Below are 19,245 nucleotides of genomic sequence, written 5' to 3'. Positions count from 1 at the left end.
CCCCCTGCAGCCTAAGCCCTCCCACAACCTAACTAAGCCCCCTGCAGCTTAAGCCCTCCCACAACCTAACTAAGCCCCCTGCAGCCTAAGCCCTCCTGCAGCCTAACTAAGCCCTCCTGCAGCCTAACTAAGCCCTCCTGCAGCCTTTACTCCCACCCACAACCTAACTTCTCCTGACACCCGATGTGTCCTGTCACACGCCAGAGGCGGCGTTCGCTGCGCTTACCCCTACGTGCTTGCTGGTCTGTGTTGCGACCTCCGCCTTCGGTGGTCCACGGGCTCCGGCGTCTGGCTGGCGCGGCTCCCGGCGGTTCTCCGGGGCAGGGGCGCCGCCATGACACCCGGCATCACGTGGGCGGGGAGCAGGTGACGTCATCAGACTGTTCCGCCAATCCAGCGGAGGCGGGAGATTCAAAGTCAGACGCCGGGCAGAGCCTCGGTGCCTGAGTATCGTCTCTTTTCTGAAGTGGATGCCAGAGCTGCCGTACGCAGTGTGTTTTCCAGCAGCTATACTCCTGTGCACTTAGCATTCAGGGTGCCTTCCTGCAGCACAGTCTCCAGTGATCCGAGCAACTAGTGTGTTCCTCTGCAGTGCAGTTGCCAGCGCTCCCTGGATTCAGCAAGGCCTGCGGGCCGAATCAACCTTAGTGCTTCCAGCGTTCAGTGTCCTTAAACCCCGCTCACCAATTCTTCAGTGTCATTTATCATCGCTCACAAGTTCTTCATTCATCAGTGTCCTTAAACACCGCTCACCAATTCTTCAGTGTCATTTATCATCGCTCACAAGTTCTTCATTCATCAGTGTCCTTAAACCCCGCTCACCAATTCTTCAGTGTCATTTATCATCGCTCAAAAGTTCTTCATTCATCTGTGTCCTTAAACACTGCTCACCAATTCTTCAGTGTCATTTACCATCGCTCACAAGTTCTTCATTCTTCAGTGTCTTTAAACACCGCTCACCAATTCTTCAGTGTCATTAACCATAGCTCACAAGTTCTTCATTCATCAGTGTCTTTAAACATCGCTCACAAATTCTTCAGTGTCCTTCATCATTGCTCATGAATTCTTCAGTAACTTTTTGACATTGCCTGCAAGTTCACGTTCTTTCATGTGCCGCTGTATTGCTCCCTTCCCTTAATAAAGTTCCTCAGCATTCTTTTACCAAACCTAACTGTTAGAGTCTTGTATGAGGAAATCCTATATCCGACCATCCCTGCTCCGACCTACCTGTGGTTCCTTTTCCCGACCATCAGAAGAACCCCCGAGTCCACAACATCCCCAACCCAGGTTAGTGACAGTATACTCAGGCCCCATGGACCCGGGGGATCGGAACCCAGGGGCAAGCGCCATCCAGGATCTGGTTTGTCGAGTTCAAAGTCAGGAGACGGCACAAAGCCAAGTGATGCAGTATCTCCAGGAGTTATCTGGTCGGCTGGATCAAATTCAGGCTTCTCTGGCTTCTGTAGTCCCGGCTCCAGCTCCAGTACCCGCTCCAGTAGTTGTCCCTGGTAATGTTCAATCCTTGCCCGGAACCAGGTCACGCCTCCAGCTCCCCACTCCCTCTCGCTATAACGGGAATCCAAAGAATTGCCGTGGTTTTCTCAACCAATGCGAGGTACATTTTGAACTTCTTTCACACAACTTCCCCACAGATCGGTCCAAGGTGGCATACACTATTTCCTTGCTTGAAGGTTCAGCGTTGGATTGGGTGTCTCCGTTATGGGAGTGTTCTGACCCGTTGGTTTCCAGTTACACCAACTTTATCACGTCATTCCGTAGGATCTTCGATGAGCCCGGCAGAACGACCGCTGCTTCTTCGGATTTGCTCCGAGTCCGACAAGGCTTCCGTTCAGTGGGACAGTATGTGATTCATTTCCAAACCATAGCTTCGGAACTGCGCTGGAATAATGATGCTCTCCGGGCCGCTTTCTGGAATGGGCTCTCTGACCGTCTAAAGGACGAACTGATCACTAGGGACTAAAAAAGGAAAGGCGCCTGTGATAGAACCTGTGTTGAGATGCTATTTGCTGCTCTCAGAATAGGGTATTAGCGTCCCTATATAGAGTAAACAAGCAAAAAAGGAAAGAGAGCGCAAATAGACTTGAATTATTCCATATTTATTATATCTAAAATTGCACATACACCAAAATTAGTTTAAACTATACCAATTGGCAACTGGATTTAAAACAACTTAGTACTTTAAAAATATATTTCATAGCATAGGATCCCTAACACTCGAATATCCTTATGGTTCCACTCAAGTAATACCCTACTGATTACCAGATAATTTTCACAGGTGTCCTTTAGTGAAATCAATGTAGAAAGAGTCCAATTACAATAACCATGATTACGGTATAAATACATGTATAATCACACAGGACGTGACTGGTGGATATAAATAAGGGTCTTTCACCATTCTTGGACTCTTTCTACATTGATATAAGGATATTCGAGCGTTAGGGATCCTATGCTATGAAATATATTTTTAAAGTACTAAGTTGTTTTAAATCCAGTTGCCAATTGGTATAGTTTAAACTAATTTTGGTGTATGTGCAATTTTAGATATAATAAATATGGAATAATTCAAGTCTATTTGCGCTCTCTTTCCTTTTTTGCTTGATCACTAGGGACTTGCCAGATTCCTTAGAAGAGTTGATCTCACTCTGTGTAAAGGTGGATCTTCGTATGCAGGAACGAGGTGGTGAACGTAGTCGGACTGAACGATCCAGATTCCGGTCTCTCCCGACTAAGCAAACGATCACTCCAAGCCCAGATGAACCTATGCAAATTAATCGATCTCAGCTGTTCCCGGAAGAACGACAGCGCCGTCTTGAGGGTAGACTCTGCCTCTACTGTGGAGCTGCGGATCACTTTCTCAAGTTTTGTAAATCCCGTGGAGCTGCGGATCACTTTCTCAAGTTTTGTAAATCCACCTTCTCCGACAGTGGACTGTTTACTCTCCGTGTCTCTGTTTTCTGGGTCTATAGCCAAACCTGTTAAGGCCCTGCTGGACTCCGGGGCTGCAGGGAATTTTGTTTCTCTTTCTTGCGTTCAAAAACTGGGTTTACAGTTACAATCCGTCGAACGACCTATAACGCTGACTGCCATCAATGGTACCCAAATTTCTAATGGTCTTATTTCAAGTCGCACAGTGCCAGTCAAACTGCAGGTTGGAGTTCTACATCAAGAACATCTGGAGTTCCTAGTGATTCGGGAGATGCCTCACGATCTGGTTCCTGGTCTTCCCTGGCTTAAGGTACACAACCCTCACGTCGACTGGAAGTCGTCACAAATAATATCTTGGAGTTCATTCTGTCATTGTAATTGTCTCACTCCTGTCTATCCGCTCCGTGTATCTTCCAAGTCGGATGAGGAGCTCATTCCGGAGGCCTATTGGGAGTTCGCAGACGTGTTTTCGGAACAGGCGGCCGATCAGTTACCACCCCATAGACCCTGGGACTGTCCCATTGAGCTCATCCCAGGGAAGATGCCACCCCGGGGGCACATTTATCCTTTGTCATTGCCCGAGACCCAAGCCATGTCGGACTATATCAAGTCTAATCTGCAGAAAGGATTCATTCGCCCCTCTTCTTCACCGGCGGGAGCCGGCTTCTTCTTTGTGAAGAAGAAGGACGGAGGGTTGAGGCCATGCATTGACTACCGCGGCTTAAATGAGATCACCATTAAGAACAAATATCCTTTGCCGCTCATCACGGAACTATTTGACAGGGTTCGCGGAGCCCATGTCTTCACGAAGCTCGACTTAAGGGGAGCTTATAATTTGATTCGTATTCGACAGGGGGATGAATGGAAGACGGCCTTTAGTACCAGAGATGGGCATTACGAATATCTGGTAATGCCGTTTGGGCTCAGTAATGCCCCTGCCGTCTTCCAAGGTTTTGTGAATGAAATCTTCCGAGATATGTTATACCTAAGTGTAGTGGTATTCTTGGATGACATTCTGATATTTTCTAAGAATCTCACGGAGCATAAAATTCAGGTCAAGGAGGTACTTCTTCGTCTACGAAGGAATCATCTCTACGGTAAGATCTCCAAATGTACCTTTGAGGTTCCTTCAATTCCATTTCTTGGTTACGTCATCTCAGGTACGGAGCTTCGCATGGACCCGGAAAAACTCACTGCTATTCGGGACTGGACTCAGCCTCTTTCTTTGAAAGCGGTACAAAGATTTCTGGGTTTTGCGAATTACTACCGGAAATTCATAAAGGGATTCTCTACCATCGTGGCACCTATTACTGCTCTAACCAAAAAGGGGTCTGACCCAAGTCACTGGTCTTCTGAAGCTGTAGCAGCGTTCGCCCAGTTGAAAGCAGCCTTTATGTCCGCTCCGGTACTCCAGCAACCAAATTTTTCAAAATCATTCTTCTTGGAGGTCGATGCTTCCTTGGTTGGCATCGGTGCCGTGCTTTCACAGTACTCCTCTGACGGGAAGTTGCATCCATGTGGTTTCGTATCCCCTCAAGTTCTCTCCTGCTGAACGAAACTACACTATCGGAGATCAGGAACTCTTGGCAATAAAATCTGCCCTGGAAGAATGGAGATATCTATTGGAAGGTGCTAAACACCTAATTACGATTTATACCGACCACAAGAACTTGCTGTATCTCAAGACAGCCCAGTGCTTGAATCCCCGTCAAGCTAGATGGGCGCTCTTCTTCACTCGATTCTCGTTTGTCATTAAGTAACAGTCTGGGACGCTTAACACCAAAGCTGATGCTTTATCTCGCTCCTTGACGGCTTCAGATGAGAACCCTGTTGGAAAGGCTTTGATTCTCAGTACAGTTTCTATTTCAACAGCTCCCACCGCTCTGGGTCCTCCTCCTGGGAGAATGTCTGTGCCAGCTAAATTCCGACCAAGGTTGTTGCAGTGGGCTCATATTTCCAAGTTTTCCGGTCATCCTGGAGTTCAAAAGATGTGGGAGTTTCTACGAAGATCTTACTGGTGGGACACTATGAAGAAGGATATTCAAAGTTATGTCAACTCATGTCCTCAGTGTGCTCAGCACAAAATTCTTAATTTGCCCCCTGCGGGGTTGTTGCATCCACTGTCCATTCCTAAGAGTCCTTGGACCCATATCTCTATGGACTTTGTCACTGAATTGCCTCTCTCCAAGGGTCACAATACCGTCTGGGTAATTATTGACCGTTTCTCTAAGATGGCACATTTTGTACCTTTGACCGGGTAACCATCAGCTCCCAAGTTGGCTTTGTTATTTATCCGGGAACATTTCCGCCTGCATGGGTTACCACAGGAAATCGTCTCTGATCGGGGGGTACAGTACACTGCAAGAATCTGGAGAGCCCTTTGTACAGCCTTACAAATAAAACTCAAGTTTTCATCCGCTTACCATCCACAAACCAATGGGCAAACTGAACGCGTCAATCAAGATTTAGAGACTTTTCTCCGTGTTTACCTCTCTCCCTCGCAAGATGATTGGGTGGAACTGTTGCCATGGGCCGAGTTTGCCCATAATCATCTGTACCACTCTTCGACCGGTGAGTCTCCATTTTTCATTAATTATGGATTCCATCCCCAAGTTCCAGAATTACCCATTTGTCCTCCGGAGGATGTTCCTGCTGCAGCCTCTACTCTCCGGCACTTCAGTCAAATTTGGAGTCGAGTCCATGCTAACCTCAAGAGAGTCTCCAGCCGTTATAAGTTCTTTGCGGACAGGAAGCGACGAGCAGCTCCCCAATATGTTTGGTGACAGGGTATGGCTCTCTACCCGCAATCTTCGGTTAAGGGTGCCCACTATGAAGTTCGCTCCGAGGTTTATTGGTCCTTATCCCATGTTACAAGTCCTGAACCCGGTTGTCTGCAAATTGGGATTGCCTTCCCACCTCCGGATACCAATTTCCTTCCATGTCTCTCTCCTTCGCCCCCTTATTTTAACCCGGTTCCATTCAAAGTCCCCGAGGCCAACCTCTGCAGAGACTGAGGCTGGAATGGACTTTGAAATCAAAGCTATTCTTGACTCTCATTATCTTCACAAGAATCTACAGTATTTGGTGGAGTGGAAAGGTTTTGGCCCCGAGGAGAGGAGCTGGGTCAAGGCTATGGAAGTTATGGCTCCCCGACTGGTGCGGATCTTCTATTCCAGACATCCAACAAAACCTGGGAAGTGTCCGGGGGCCACTGCTGGAGCAGGGGGTACTGTCACACGCCAGAGGCAGCGTTCGCCGCGCTTACCCCTGCGTGCTTGCTGGTCTGTGTTGCGGCCTCCGCCTTCGGTGGCCACGGGCTCCGGCGTCTGGCTGGCGCGGCTCCCGGCGGTTCTCCGGGGCAGGGGCGCCGCCATGACACCCGGCATCACGTGGGCGGGGAGCAGGTGACGTCATCAGACTGTTCCGCCAATCCAGCGGAGGCGGGAGATTCAAAGTCAGACGCCGGGCAGAGCCTCGGTGCCTGAGTATCGTCTCTTTTCTGAAGTGGATGCCAGAGCTCCCGTACGCAGTGTGTTTTCCAGCAGCTATACTCCTGTGCACTTAGCATTCAGGGTGCCTTCCTGCAGCACAGTCTCCAGTGATCCGAGCAACTAGTGTGTTCCTCTGCAGTGCAGTTGCCAGCGCTCCCTGGATTCAGCAAGGCCTGCGGGCTGAATCAACCTTAGTGCTTCCAGCGTTCAGTGTCCTTAAACCCCGCTCACCAATTCTTCAGTGTCATTTATCATCGCTCACAAGTTCTTCATTCATCAGTGTCCTTAAACACCGCTCACCAATTCTTCAGTGTCATTTATCATCGCTCACAAGTTCTTCATTCATCAGTGTCCTTAAACCCCGCTCACCAATTCTTCAGTGTCATTTATCATCGCTCAAAAGTTCTTCATTCATCTGTGTCCTTAAACACTGCTCACCAATTCTTCAGTGTCATTTATTATCGTTCACAAGTTCTTCATTCTTCAGTGTCTTTAAACACCGCTCACCAATTCTTCAGTGTCATTCACCATAGCTCACAAGTTCTTCATTCATCAGTGTCTTTAAACATCGCTCACAAATTCTTCAGTGTCCTTCATCATTGCTCATGAATTCTTCAGTAAATTTTTGACATTGCCTGCAAGTTCATGTTCTTTCATGTGCCGCTGTATTGCTCCCTTCCCTTAATAAAGTTCCTCAGCATTCTTTTACCAAACCTAACTGTTATAGTCTTGTATGAGGAAATCCTATATCCGACCATCCCTGCTCCGACCTACCTGTGGTTCCTTTTCCCGACCATCGGAAGAACCCCCGAGTCCTCAACATCCCCAACCCAGGTCAGTGACATGTCCAGGTTAAAAGAAGTGCCGGACCATTGATGCTTTACCTGTATACACAAATGCTAAACCAAGCTATCAGCCAAAGCCACAAATGATTGGTGGTTTTGACAACTATTGCCCTAGTAATCTAACCTCTATTTCTTTTTATGTGATTGCTTATTTTAAAGGTACTGTGAGCCTACTTCATTTCTTTGATTTGCAATTTTGGTACCAAGGTGGTGAAAGATTTCAGTGGAGCTTCTGTTAAACTTTATGTAGGGGAACATGCCATGATAATTTTGAGGACCACAGCAGTTTATAACAGGTGACTCAATGTAACTGATCATGCCAGTAAGGAAGTAATGATATGAAAAGACTAGCTACCAGGAAGAAATACAGAATTAATAAATATAAAAGGGCAAGGGGATGATATAGTATATATTAATATTAATGCACCATGTATTGTTACATTGTTACTGTTCCCTGTTCAGGAGTAAGAGACACAAATCTGGCTCTTTGGAGGATGATGTTGACACAAGTCCTGGAGGGGAGTTTTATGCATCCCCTTCTTCTCCAACTGGGAGCAGCCGAAACTGGACAGAGGACATGGAAGGTGGTGAGTGTACTGAGTGCACAAATAGGTTTTGGATTAAACTGTTTCATAAAGTGACAGATGTGAGGAGAATGGCATTTATATGACGGGTGTTCATCTCCAGACCTACTCAAAGAAGAATCAACACAGAGCATATATTCATAATATTTATAGAATTGACATTGTACACTGAATACAGGATATGATTCATAGGACATGTCATGCATGAACTACTTTGTTCTGCAGAGGGCTTATGTTCAGGTATTGTATGGCAGAGCAGTATCTGTTATATGCATAGTGTACCTTCTGAACATATCCCAGCCTCAACTAGCTCAGGCTTGTTCCTAGCACAGTATAATATAATGTAGACTACACTTTCTTTCTGTTCTTCAAGTCCCTCGAGTCATGTGAGACATATGATTTTATAGGCACTGCTTTATTATATTTATTTCTAAGTGGCAATACAGTCTGACGAAGAACTCCCTGCAGCACAGAAAGTAAACATTATACAATTAGGCATAAAGCTTCAAAGAGTATCTAACTGGAATGCAATCCACATATATATTGCCTTAATGAATGGACTCCCCTTACCTTTTATGCAAAGTACTTAAGCTGTCATATATTCCTCCGGTGAAATTGGAAACATTAGATTAATATTTACTTTGTGTTTCTGCGATTGGAGGTGCTGCTTCTAATCACATTGTCATTTCTCACTCGTGTTTCCATTATTCACATGGGGTAAACCATCCAATTGCATGGAGTAACTATGGAGTACACCTACTTACAGTACATTCCACGTTCTAGGCCAGCAAATACTTTTTGTTACTCCTGGTTTCTTATCAAGAAAATAAAATAAAGGATAAAATTACTCTCTATAATGCTGTAGTTGCGCTACTTCACTGACACCAAATGTGCTCCATTTATTTTGGTCAATGGTATTAACACAATTTATAGGGGAAGTGTTATTGGACATGGTACTAAATAATATAAATAATATATCTAATGTACGGGTAAATTGGCATTTGTGTAGTAGTGATCTTATAATCTGTGTTTTGTGTTCTGGAACAATAAAGTTCATAAAAACTACATTTAATCACCCTGGAGGAATGTTAAGGTGCATATATTGATGACACATTAATCAAGTACTGTCTGTGCAACATGACAACAAATGCCAATGAAATGTCTAAGAATAAAAATATGTACAGTGGTTACATAAGAAATGATTGTATTTTGTTGCAAATCGTTGTTACACCTTATGAATAAATGACTATGGTGATGATACTACTACTACTACTACTACTAATAATAAGAATAAGAATAATAACAATGCACTACAGGTGATACACAAAATAAGAAGGTTAAAGTATCAACACTAGAAGACACTAGAATAATAAGATACAATAAGGAATTACATATTATAAAGCAACAAAATCTGTAAAAGAAATAAAAATATCAAAATCAGAAACATAAAAATTGATTGCTAAAGAAAACAATGTTTCTCTAATGTCCTAGTGGATGCTGGGGACTCCGTAAGGACCATGGGGAATAGACGGGCTCCGCAGGAGACATGGGCACTTTAAGAAAGAATTTAGATTCTGGTGTGCTCTGGCTCCTCCCTCTATGTCCCTCCTCCAGACCTCAGTTTGAATCTGTGCCCGGACGAGCTGGGTGCTGTTCAGTGAGCTCTCCTGAGCTTGCTGTAAGAAAGTATTTTGTTAGGTTTTTTATTTTCAGGGAGCTCTGCTGGCAACAGACTCCCTGCATCGTGGGACTGAGGGGAGAGAAGCAGCCCTACTCTCTGAAGCTAGGTCCTGCTTCTTAGGCTACTGGACACCATTAGCTCCAGAGGGATCGTACACAGGATCTCACCCTCGTCGTCCGATCCCAGAGCCGCGCCGCCGTCCCCCTCGCAGAGCCGGAAGACAGAAGCCGGGTGAGTATGAGAAGCAAGAAGACTTCGAAATCGGCGGCAGAAGACTCCGTTCTTCACATGAGGTAACGCACAGCACTGCAGCTGTGCGCCATTGCTCCAAACACACCTCACATACTCCGGTCAGTGTAAGGGCGCAGGGGGGGGGGCGCCCTGGGCAGCATATGGACCTCTTTTGGCAAAAGTACACATATATACAGTTGGGCACTGTATATATGTATGAGCCCCCGCCAAGAAAATGTATATTTAAGCGGGACAGAATCCCGCCGTCGAGGGGGCGGGGCTTCTTCCTCAGCACTCACCAGCGCCATGTATTTTCTCCACAGCACCGCTGAGAGGAAGCTCCCCAGCCTGGGGGCACATAATTAGGCGCGAAAATCAATATAAACAGCAGCTACTGGGTTAACATTAAGTTACTGTGTTATTCCTGGGTTAATAGCGCTGGGGTGCGTGCTGGCATACTCTCTCTCTGTCTCTCCAAAGGGCCTTGTGGGGGAATTGTCTTCAGATGAGCATTCCCTGAGTGTGTGGTGTGTCGGTACGTGTGTGTTGACAGGTCTGAGGTAAAAGGAGCAAATGTGTGTGTGAAGGGTGTCTCCGTCGACAACACTGACACCTGTTTGGATATGCGTAATTAAGTGCTAAGGTGAATTTATTGCACAAAAGATTAGAGAACAGACAGGGAATCTACCCATGTCTGTCCCTATGTCGCAGAGACCTTCAGAGTCTCTCAATGCTCACTATCCAAAATAATAGACACTGATATCGACACGGAGTCTGACTCCAGGGTCGACTACGATAATGCAAAGTTACAGCCAAAATGGCAGGAAAGTATTCAATATATGATTATTGTGATAAAAAATGATTTGCATATCACTGATGACTCATCTGTCCCTGACACAAGGGTACACATGTTTAAGGGGAAGAAAGCTGAGGTAAATTTCCCTCCTCTCATGATGAAAAGGAGCGGGAATCTCCAGACAAGAGACTGCAGTTTCCCACAAAGAATTCTCAGGGAGTATCCTTTCCCTACTAGGGCCAGGATACGATGGGAATCTTCCCCTAGGGTGTCACGTTTGCCCAAAAGGTAGCCCTGACTTAACAGCTATCCTCAGGGATCCTGCAGATAGCGTGCACATTCTGGTACACCACTCAGACCGGTGATTGTGTCGGCATGGGTTTATAGCGCTGTAGCAGCGTGGACAGGTACCTTATCAGCAGAGATTGAGACCCTAGTATGTATATATATATATATATATATATATAGATAGATAGATAGATAGATAGAAAAACACTCACTTCTTCCACAGTTGAAAAAAGAATTAGACCAGCACTCACATTTAGTAGGTGAAAAGAAAAAAGGGTTTTATTCCTGACAAGCCATCTGGATTTAACCCACTGCTACAGTTCGCCCGACAGCCGTTTCAGCGCTCAATGGTTTTCATCAGGGGCAGCAGAAATGAAAACCATTGAGCGTTGAAACGGCTGTCGGGCGAACTGTAGCAGTGGGTTATATCCAGATGGCTTGTCAGGAATAAAACCCTTTTTTCTTTTCACCTACTAAACGTGAGTGCTGGTCTAATTCTTTTTTCAACTGTGGAAGAAGTGAGTGTTTTTATCAATTACCAGGACCCTGCACCAGTAATCAGTGTTATAGGACATAGAGTGCTGTCATTTTGCTATATTTTATAGATATATATATTAAAGATGCTGTCTTAAGATATATATATATAAAACATGCCCAAAGAGACATTAGTCTACTGGGTTCTAGAGTCAACGCTATGTCGATTTCTGCTTGACGTGTCCTGTAGAATATGCAATGGACAGGTGATGCCGACTTAAGAGGCATATGGAAGGCTGAGGATTGTGTGGAGAAGGGATCTCGGACCTGGTCTCCACAGCTATAGCTGGTAATTTTGATCTTTTGCCTTATATTCCTGCACAGCCTAGGAAAGCACGACATTATCAAATGCAGCCTTTCGATCACAAAGAAACAAGAAAGTCTGAGGTGCGTCCTTTCTTGCCAGAGGCAGGGGCAGAGGAAAGAAGCTGCACAACACAGCTAGTTCCCAGGAACAGAAGTCCTCCCCGGCCTCTACAAAATCCACCGCATGTCGCTGGGGCTCCACAGGCGGAGCTAGGCCCGGTGGGGGCACGTCTTCGTAATTTCAGCCACAAGTGGGTTCACTCCCTGTTGGATCCCTGGGCAATAGATATTGTGTCTCAGGGATACAAGCTGGACTTTGAGGAGATGCCCCCTCACCGACGGCCCTGCCGGCTTCCCCCCACGAGAGGAAAATAGTGTTAACTGCAATTCACAAATTGTATCTTCAACAGGTGGTGGTCAAGGTACCCCTCCTTCAACGAGGAGGGGGTTATTATTCGACCATGTTGTAGTCCCGAAACCGGACGGTTCGGTCAGACCCATATTGAATTTAAAATCCCTGAACATATACCTGAAAAGGTTCAAGTTCAAGATGGAATCGCTAAGAGCGGTCATCGCAAGCCTGAAAGGGGGAGATTTTATGGTGTCTCTGGACATAAAGGATGCATACCTTCATGTCCCCATTTATCCACCTCATCAGGCGTACCTCAGATTTGCGGTACAGGATTGTCATTACCAATTTCAGACGTTGCCGTTTGGTCTCTCCACGGCCCTGAGAATCTTCACCAAGGTAATGGCGGAAATGATGGTGCTCCTGCGGAAGCAAGGTGTCACAATTATCCCGTACTTGGACGATCTCCTCAGAAAAGCGAGATCAAGAGAGCAGTTGCTGAACAGCATATCACTTTCTCTGGAAGTGTAACGGCAACACGGCTGGATTCTAAATATTCCAAAGTCGCAGTTGGTTCCTACGGCTCATCTGCCTTTCCTAGGCATGATTCTAGACACAGACCAGAAAAGGGTTTATCTCCCGATAGAGAGAGCTCAGGAGCTCATGACACCGGTCAGGAACCTATTAAAACCAAACCAGGTGTCAGTGCATCACTGCACTCGAGTCCTGGGAAGGATGGTGGCATCATACGAGGCCATTCCCTTCGGCAGGTTCCATGTGAGGACCTTTCAATGGGACTTACTGGACAAGTGGTCCGGATCACATCTTCAGATGCATCAGTTAATCACCCTATCCCCCAGGGCCAGGGTGTCTCTCCTGTGGTGGCTGCAGAGTGCTCACCTTCTCGAGGGCCGCAGATTTGGCATTCAGGACTGGGTCCTGGTGACCACGGATGCAAGCCTCCGAGGGTGGGGAGCAGTCACACAGGGAAGAAATTTCCAAGGTCTGTGGTCAAGTCAGTAGACTTGCCTTCACATCAACATCCTGGAACTAAGGGCAGTATACAACGCCCTACTTCAAGCGGAGACCCTGCTTTGCGACCAATCGGTTCTGATTCAGTCAGAAGCCACCAGAATTCTTCGCTGGGCGGAGAATCACGTAAGCGCACTGTCAGCAGTGTTCATCCCGGGAGTGGACAACTGGGAAGCAGACTTCCTCAGCAGGCACGACCTCCACCCGGGAGAGTGGGGACTTCATCAAGAAGTCTTCACGCAGATTGCAAGTCGGTGGGAACTGCCACAGGTGGACATGATGGCATCCCGCCTCAACAAAAAGCTACAGAGGTATTGCGCCAGGTCATGAGACCCTCAGGCGATAGCTGTGGATGCACTGGTGACATCGTGGGTGTTCCAGTCGGTCTATGTATTTTCTCCTCTTCCTCTCTTACCCATAAGACAAAGAGGAGTGAGAACAATACTCATTGTTCCGGATTGGCCAAGAAGGACTTGGTATCCAGATCTGCAAGAAATGCTCACAGAGGACCCGTGGACTCTTCCTCTAAGACAGGACTTGTTGCAACAAGGGCCCTGTCTGTTCCAAGACTTACCACGGCTGCGTTTGACGGCATGGCGGTTGAACGCCGGATCCTAGCGGAAAAAGGCATTCCAGATGAGGTCATTCCTCCGCTGATAAAGGCTAGGAAGGACGTGACAGCTCAACATTATCACCGTATATGGCGAAAATATGTGGCTTGGTGTGAGGCCAGGAATGCCCCTACGGAGGAATTCCAGCTGGGCCGTTTCCTTCACTTCCTACAGTCAGGAGTGACTTTGGGCCTAAAATTGGGTTCCATTAAGGTCCAGATTTTGGCCCTATCCATTTTCTTTCAAAAAGAGCTTGCTTCTCTACCTGAAGTTCAGACGTTTGTGAAGGGAGTGCTGCGTATTCAGCCCCCTTTTGTGCCCCCGGTGGCACCTTGGGATCTTAACGTGGTGTTGAGTTTCCTGAAATCCCACTTGTTTGAACCACTCACAACGGTGGAATTGAAATATCTCACGTGGAAGGTGGTCATGCTACTAGCATTGGCTTCGGCTAGGCGTGTGTCAGAATTAGCGGCTTTGTCACATAAAAGCCCCAATCTGGTTTTCCATGCGGATAGAGCAGAATTGCGGACCCGTCCACAATTTCTGCCAAAAGTGGTTTCATCCTTTCATATAAACCAACCTATTGTGGTGCCTGTGGCTACCACTGACTTGGAGGATTCCGAATTACTTGATGTGGTCAGGGCTTTGAAGGTTTATGTAGCCAGAACGGCTAGGGTCAGGAAAACAGAATCTTTGTTTATCCTGTATGCTTCCAACAAGCTTGGTGCTCCTGCTTCAAAGCAAACTATTGCTCGCTGGATATGTAATACGATTCAGCAGGCTCATTCTGCGGCTGGATTGCCGCTGCCAAAATCAGTTAAGGCGCATTCCACTAGGAAGGTGGGCTCTTCTTGGGTGGCTGCCCGAGGGGTCTCGGCATTACAGCTGTGCCGAGCGGCTACTTGGTCAGGTTCAAACACTTTTGCAAAGTTCTACAAGTTTGATACCCTGGCTGAGGAGGACCTTGTGTTTGCTCATTCGGTGCTGCAGAGTCATCCGCACTCTCCCGCCCGTTTGGGAGCTTTGATATAATCCCCATGGTCCTTACGGAGTCCCCAGCATCCACTAGGACGTTAGAGAAAATAAGATTTTACTTACCGGTAAATCTATTTCTTGTAGTCCGTAGTGGATGCTGGGCGCCCGTCCCAAGTGCGGACTTCTTCTGCAATACTTGTATATAGTTATTGCTGCAATAAGGGCTATGTTATTGTTGCATCAGGGTTGAACTGATGCTCTGTTGTTGTTCATACTGTTTACTGGGTAAGTTTATCACAAGTTATACGGTGTGATTGGTGTGGCTGGTATGAGTCTTGCCCTGGATTTCCAAAATCCTTTCCTTGTACTGTCAGCTCTTCCGGGCACAGTTTCTCTAACTGAGGTTTGGAGGAGGGACATAGAGGGAGGAGCCAGAGCACACCAGAATCTAAATTATTTCTTAAAGTGCCCATGTCTCCTGCGGAGCCCGTCTATTCCCCATGGTCCTTACGGAGTCCCCAGCATCCACTACGGACTACTAGAAATAGATTTACCGGTAAGTAAAATCTTATTTTTTTAAATACATACATTTAAACAGATATGGGAGATTTATTCTGCAATTTGGAAGCTGAAAAATTAAAACACTGCATCCAATGTGTGGAGGCTTGTATCAAGCACCATGTAGTTTAGGCCTGTAGGGCTACATGACAAAATATTCAGTTTTTCCCCTTACATTGTGTAAGGGCCCAGTGCTAATCAGTAGTATTGGGCCAGTCTTCTGGAGTGGGGGCTGAGATAATGGGCCTGAGTGCGGGGGTGACCAATCCATTTTTCTGGTTTCCCTAGAAGACTGCTTTGCTTGACTGGTATGAGGAGAGATGGGGCATGCCATGAGGCATTGCCCCTGTGACTCATGGAACTCCCCATGAGGTGTTTCCATGCCCCATGATTCAGAGTTACACTGAATAACAACCCTAGTACTGTGAAGGGTTTCATTTTTTTCTTATTATTCTTCTTATTATCCTTTATTTATATGGCGCCACATGGGATCTGCAGCACCCAATTACAGAGTAAACAAATAAGCAAAACATGAAGATAGTGATTTACAATTCAATACAATGTAGGACAAGTGCAGGGTATATAAACATACAGGTAGCTGCGTCAGTAAACAGCACTGAAATAAGTATCAGGGTGGCAGAATACCGAGGGATTTGGTGCCATCAAAGGGAGTATTGCACATGAGGGGCACACAGGGGAGGGGCACACAGACAGGGGTGACACAGATTTTACCCATTTAGGCAATGTACAGTAGCACAAATACTCTGCATGACAGAACACATGTTGAATATGGAGTATGCTTGTCTACAATATGGAAATTACAGAACTTGATTGGGTTCAAAATTGAGCAGCCTTGAAATTAGTATATCTAAATATATTCAATACATATAGAGCTTTTCACACCTACTGTAGGACTGTATAGGTGACGAGGAAGCAAGATGTGTTAACTATCTGTGCTGAAAATTCTTGCCTGTAAGGGTAGTTAGATTATGGAAAGTTACCTATGGTTGTGATAATGGCCAATTTATTACAAAGATTTTAAAAATATTTCACGTCTTTCTTACAAAAAATGATGTAGTCAGCTATGGTCATTAGAGTGCATTGCAACAAAACTGTACATAAAGCAGATAGAAAACCTGGATGGCAGATGACCTGTTGCTGACCAGCAACTGTAATTTGCAAACCAATCCTTTAAATTCCTCTATTCCCCTCCAGGCAAAGTGATGTGTCTGTTTTGACTCAACATCAGGCATGTCAAACTCAAAATCCCAACTGGGCCGAATAATCAAGGTCTTATGCTGGGCATACGCTTAACAATTATCTGGCAGATCATCTGCCAGACCTGGTTGGATGTAATGAAAATCTGGTAATGAATGAGAGCAAATGACCATATGCTCCCAACACTGGAAAATGTTTTTTGTCTTTCATACAATTTCATAGAATTGGTTAAATCCGATGATCTGCCAGATAATTGTATACTGTATGCCCAGCTTAAGTCCTGTGTTGGGCGCAAGAAAAAGAAAGAGTCCGGGAGCTGTGTTATTTCCCCTCATATACAGTAGCACTGTGTGGTCCCCTCTCCTCTATATATATTAATAATACCACTTTTCAGTGTGAGCTGGGAGCTGTGATATTCCCCCTCATATATCACCATGCGGCCCCCTCTCCTCTATATACTGTATTAATAATACCACTTATCAGTGTGAGCTGGGAGCTGTGATATTCCCCCTCATATATCACTGTGCGGTCCCCTCTTCTCTATATAAGAGCTGTGATATACCCCCTCATATATCACTGTCCGGTCCCCTCTCCTCTTACTTTAATTAATATATTTATAACAATAATTCCATAACAATAATAATATCATGTACCTCACAAACAGCAAACTTTCAAAACCAGCATATGAACATAAAATTTAGCATCTTATTTTATGTTTATATGTTGATTTTCACAGTTTGCTTACAAATATCAGACTGGTGCAGGATATTTCTTTATTCTGGGAAGAGGCAGGGAAATCACACACAGAGAAGTAGCAGGAGAACATACACAGTGTGTGGACTTTGGAGGGAAGGGCTAACCTTTTTATTAGCTGTAAAAATCTCTGTGGGTGAAACTCACAGTCTTCAGTGTCCGCATGGGCACTCTTTTTCATCTCAGTGCGACTTCCCTCCTCCCTCCTCACAGGAGACGTGATCTGACATCATCTCTGAAAGCAGGGTGGGGCGTATGATGATGTGGGCACCAGTGGGCAGTGCAGGTAGTGGTAAACCTGCCCAGAACCCAGCCTCCTCTCCTCTTGAAGCAGCCATGACGGGGTGCTGTGGGCAGTGCAGGTAGTGGTAAGCCTGCCCAGAACCCAGCCTCCTCTACAACTGCAGCAGCTGTGATTGGATGAAGTGGGCAGTGCAGACAAGTGGGGCAGACGAGGATGCAGTGTGGGGGCAGATAGGGACGGATGGAGGAGGACTCGGTTAACTCGTTGTGGTCCGAGTCAACCCTGCTGCATAAAGACCCTTGCAGTGGGCTGCATAAGGACCCCTCCTCATGGGCTGCAAATGGATGCGGTAGGGGCCGCGAGTTTGACAGCCCTGCTCTACCTCATAGTGTCCATATTGGTTTCAGACCCACTAATAAACAAATTGACAAAAATCCTACATGGCAGGGCAAAATATTATACTGTTCAGGCATCCTGGAGGCATTTTATTACTGCCACACTGAGGGCTTCTGTGTTCTGGAGCTGAAAATGTTTGGCCTATTCTATTTGCTGTTCCATTATTATGATCTAATACTTCCCCACATGTATTGTGTTATTAATAGATTAATGTCCCAAATTAAATTACACATTTTCTAAAAAACCATGAAATACTACCAAACCAACCATTTACCAATTTAACGCTAGACTTTACTTGAATTGGGTTATAAAATGTTACTGTGTTACAAATACTGTCATTAGATGTAGCGTTTGAAAAGACAAGAGAACAAACATTGGTAAATTATTTCAGAGGAGCATTGTCTTAAAAGGTTAAACTACCTGCCATCAATACAGATGCTTGTGTTTCATGGTTATCAACTATGGAAGGTTTGAGAAGGGTTGAGCTTTGATACCAGCAACTGCTGGCTGTAAATGCTGTTTCACACGCGCCGGCCCCCGTAACCCGTCAAAATCCCGCCCGGCTTTTTATCGCTGCCGTGCAGTAGAGACACATTCAGAGCAATATGTCCATTCACACGGCACGGCCCCGGCACGGCTGCCGGGTTGCAGCTGGAACTATCCACTGGAAGGTCCGGCTGCCGGGCCCGTGCCGTCTTTGGAGGCAGTGAACCGTGTGTGTGAAGGGGAGCTTTCACACACAACGGTTTTTTTAGCCGCCGCCGCTGCTGCGCATGCACCCAGCATTACACACTGCTCAAAGCCGTTGTGTGTGAAAGACCCTCCCGGATGGCAAAAAGAAAAGCCGGACAAAGTTTGTTCGGCTTTTTGCCATCCGGGGAAAACCGGGTAGTGTGTTACAGCCCTAAGGGTTTCCAGTTTTCTTTTACTCTCCATGTTAGATAGTCATCTTAGTATTATTACTTGTATGCCTATATTAATCTTAGTATCAGTGCGAAATCCTCGATATTGTGATTAAGACAACATATTACGTATATTGAGATTCTTGCTACAGAGTATCAAATAAGTTGGGGTTATTTACTAGCTAAATCACTGATCAAATGTTACCTTTGGTAACCTTGGGCCTAATTCAAATTTCTATATTAACCCAATGGTTTACGTACAAATCCAATGGTTGTGGGGCTACGCAGGTGCAAGACCCGTTTTGCACATGTGCAGATATCGATCACATCTCCCTGTCAGCCAGAGCTTGATTGACATGCTGCGGAGTTTAGAGGCGGAGTGCGGGCGGCACCCAGCACCGTTATTCAAAATGGGCGTGTGTCACCCCTGTTTTGAAGGCATGACTGGTCAAGGGTCTGCATCGTCGAATGCAGACTTACTGGGCCCAGGTGTCAGGATCCGATG

General features: G+C 46.0%; 1 protein-coding gene across 3 annotated transcripts in view; it reads left to right on the top strand.

Moving 5' to 3' along the window:
- NFIC (nuclear factor I C) overlaps positions 1–19,245 on the top strand; it is a 380,967-nt gene that overhangs the window by 278,194 nt on the left and 83,528 nt on the right. For all 3 annotated transcript variants that reach the window (XM_063915491.1, XM_063915481.1, XM_063915499.1), the window contains exon 6: positions 7,745–7,869. In XM_063915491.1, coding sequence (XP_063771561.1) covers positions 7,745–7,869 — 125 coding nt within the window. The remainder of the gene's footprint in view (positions 1–7,744; positions 7,870–19,245) is intronic.

The sequence above is a fragment of the Pseudophryne corroboree genome, chromosome 1 (genome assembly GCF_028390025.1).
Source record: "Pseudophryne corroboree isolate aPseCor3 chromosome 1, aPseCor3.hap2, whole genome shotgun sequence".
Lineage (NCBI taxonomy): Eukaryota > Metazoa > Chordata > Amphibia > Anura > Myobatrachidae > Pseudophryne > Pseudophryne corroboree.
This window is presented reverse-complemented; position numbering and strand designations above follow the sequence as displayed.